Genomic DNA, 2,344 nt, shown 5'->3' with positions numbered 1-2,344 from the left:
CCTTCTTTTCGTTTCCTTTAAATATTCATGTATATTGTTTGCTTGAATGGGAGACAAGACAAAGGAAGACAGATGAGAGACAGGGGCAGAAATCTAAATGACACCCTTTCAGATTTGATTTATTGATTTGCACTTTATTCTTTCTCATTTAACTTTATTTTTGACCTAAATTAGATTCAAGTAAACGTTAACCCTTCTTCTTTTGTACTAATTAGGTGATGGGACCGTTAACTTCAAGGAATATACGAGAGGAGACGCGATCCAAGCCGCGGCCGACGAATTCAAGGTGCAGTTCGCCTACTACGATAGCATCAGCGGGGTCAAGGACGACAAAGTCGTCTGCGCTGATGACGCCTTCACCTTCTTCGGGAAGCTGGATGCCAACAGTGAGTATTGTATTGTACTGTATTGTATTGTATTGTATTGTATTGTATTGTATTGTATTGTATTGTATTGTATTGTATTGTATTGTATTGCATTGCATTGTATTGTATTGTCTGCTTTAGTGGTCAAAGGGATACCACTGAGCTGACCGGTTGTGGGAGTTTCTGGTGAGTTTGATGAATATGAAGAATCTGTGGAATCTACCTCACCTAAATCTACCTACACACGGCACGATTTGCTCAAAAAACGCACTAAAAGTTTGGTAATTAATTAAATCAACAGTTAGTTGAGAGAGAGAGATAGAGACAGGGAGAGAAAGAGAGAGTCAGACAGATAGACAGACACACAGACACACAGACAGACAAACAGACTGACACACGGACAAACGGACGGACGATCGAACGGACAGACAAACAGAATCTGATCAACTTGAAACGAGAGAAAGATACAGAGAGAAAGAACATAATCAACAACTTTCAAGTAAACAAAATTATGTCTAATGTTGTGTTATTGTTTCCAGAAGATTAGCAAACATATCTTTACTTGTTCAGCGTAAAACACTTAATTCATTTTAACATTTATTCAATGAATATTTATCTCTATTTTGCTTCACAGGTAACGGAAAGGTTGCTGCTGAGGAATTTACAAAGGGAGCCGAAATGGTAAACATACCTTTCTCTTAGTAAATTGTACACAAACTCTCTCTCTCAATCTTCTTTTGACTCTGTCACTCTGACACCCCAACACCCCTCCCCCCCTCCCCCCTTTCCACCCCTTTCTATCCCAACCTACTTAATTCTCTCGTATACTTTATTCCCTCTACCATCTCTCTCTCTCTCTCTCTCTCTCTCTCTCTCTCTCTCTCTCTCTCTCTCTCTCTCTCTCTCTCTCTCTCTCTCTCTCTCTCTCTCTCTCTCTCTCTCTCTCTCTCTCTCTCTCTCTCTCTCTCTCTCTCTCTCTCTCTCTCTCTCTCTCTCTCTCTCTGTCTCTTATCTATGATTAACTAATTTACATATGAATTCTGTTTGTAAAATGTCATTTGCTTTGAGAGAGATGGAGTCTCCAGGTGTGCTTTTACTTATGGAAAAGCCTTTCGGGTGCATGAAATGTCAAGGTATTTTTGTTTTTAAGGCCACAAAAAACAAGTTTTGTCGTGTTCTTGTGCGTGCGTGCTTGCGTGTGTGTGTGTGTGTGTGTGTGTGTGTGTGTGTATGTGTGTGTGTGTGTGTGTGTGTGTGTGTGTGTGTGTGTGTGTGTGTCTTTGCAGATGACGCAAGAAGCCAAAACTCTTTACTCCAACAGCCCGGACGTTGGAAAATGAACGACATGTATATTACGTTTTTACTCGTGAAAGCTGTTGTGACCATACTTGATGCCTGATTGCTGAATATTTGTGTTGATCTGAAGAACAATAAAGTGATGCTTTCTGTGTTAATTGCCGATGTTGGTGTGGACATGTGTTTTCAGCTGGTGTGGTGTGTGTGTGTGTGTGTGTGTGTGTGTGTGTGTGTGTGTGTGTGTGTGTGTGTGTGTGTGTGAGTGTGTGTGTATGTGTGTGTGTGAGTTTGTGTGTGTGTGTGTGTGTGTGTGTGTGTGTGTGTGTGTGGGTGTGACTATCTCGCATACCCCCTCTCTTTCCCGGTTTTCTTCCTTTCTCTCTCCCTCTCCCTCTCCCTCTCCCTCTCTCAACGACATGGACCATTTTGGTCCTTGTTGCTGACAAAAACATGATTTTAACACAGAATGTAATGTCAGAATAGCTATATAAACGCTATATAGTGTTTTCATCGTAGCAATAGGGTCCGATATTTAGACGAGACAAGTATAATGCCGACGAGTCGGAGACTAAGAATAAAGTAAAAGAATAGGGACTATTTGAATGACGCGCATTTAGTCAAGTTTTGACTAAATGTTTTAACATAAAGGGGGAATCGAGACGAGGGTCGTGGTGTATGTGTGT

The 2,344-nt window shown here is 41.1% G+C and overlaps 1 protein-coding gene across 1 annotated transcript; it reads left to right on the top strand.

Moving 5' to 3' along the window:
* Positions 1-215: 215 nt before the first annotated feature.
* Positions 216-1,819, top strand: LOC138957896 (uncharacterized; the record flags this gene model as incomplete). Its single annotated transcript, XM_070328932.1, is given in 3 exon segments — positions 216-386; positions 1,000-1,046; positions 1,652-1,819. Coding segments are annotated over 3 exon segments (272 nt in total), but the record flags the coding sequence as incomplete, so codon positions are not given.
* Positions 1,820-2,344: the final 525 nt, after the last annotated feature.

This window comes from Littorina saxatilis, unplaced genomic scaffold (genome assembly GCF_037325665.1).
Source record: "Littorina saxatilis isolate snail1 unplaced genomic scaffold, US_GU_Lsax_2.0 scaffold_1592, whole genome shotgun sequence".
NCBI classification, from domain to species: Eukaryota; Metazoa; Mollusca; class Gastropoda; order Littorinimorpha; family Littorinidae; genus Littorina; species Littorina saxatilis.
Note: the sequence above shows the minus strand (reverse complement) of the source record. Positions and strands in the feature narration are given on the sequence as shown.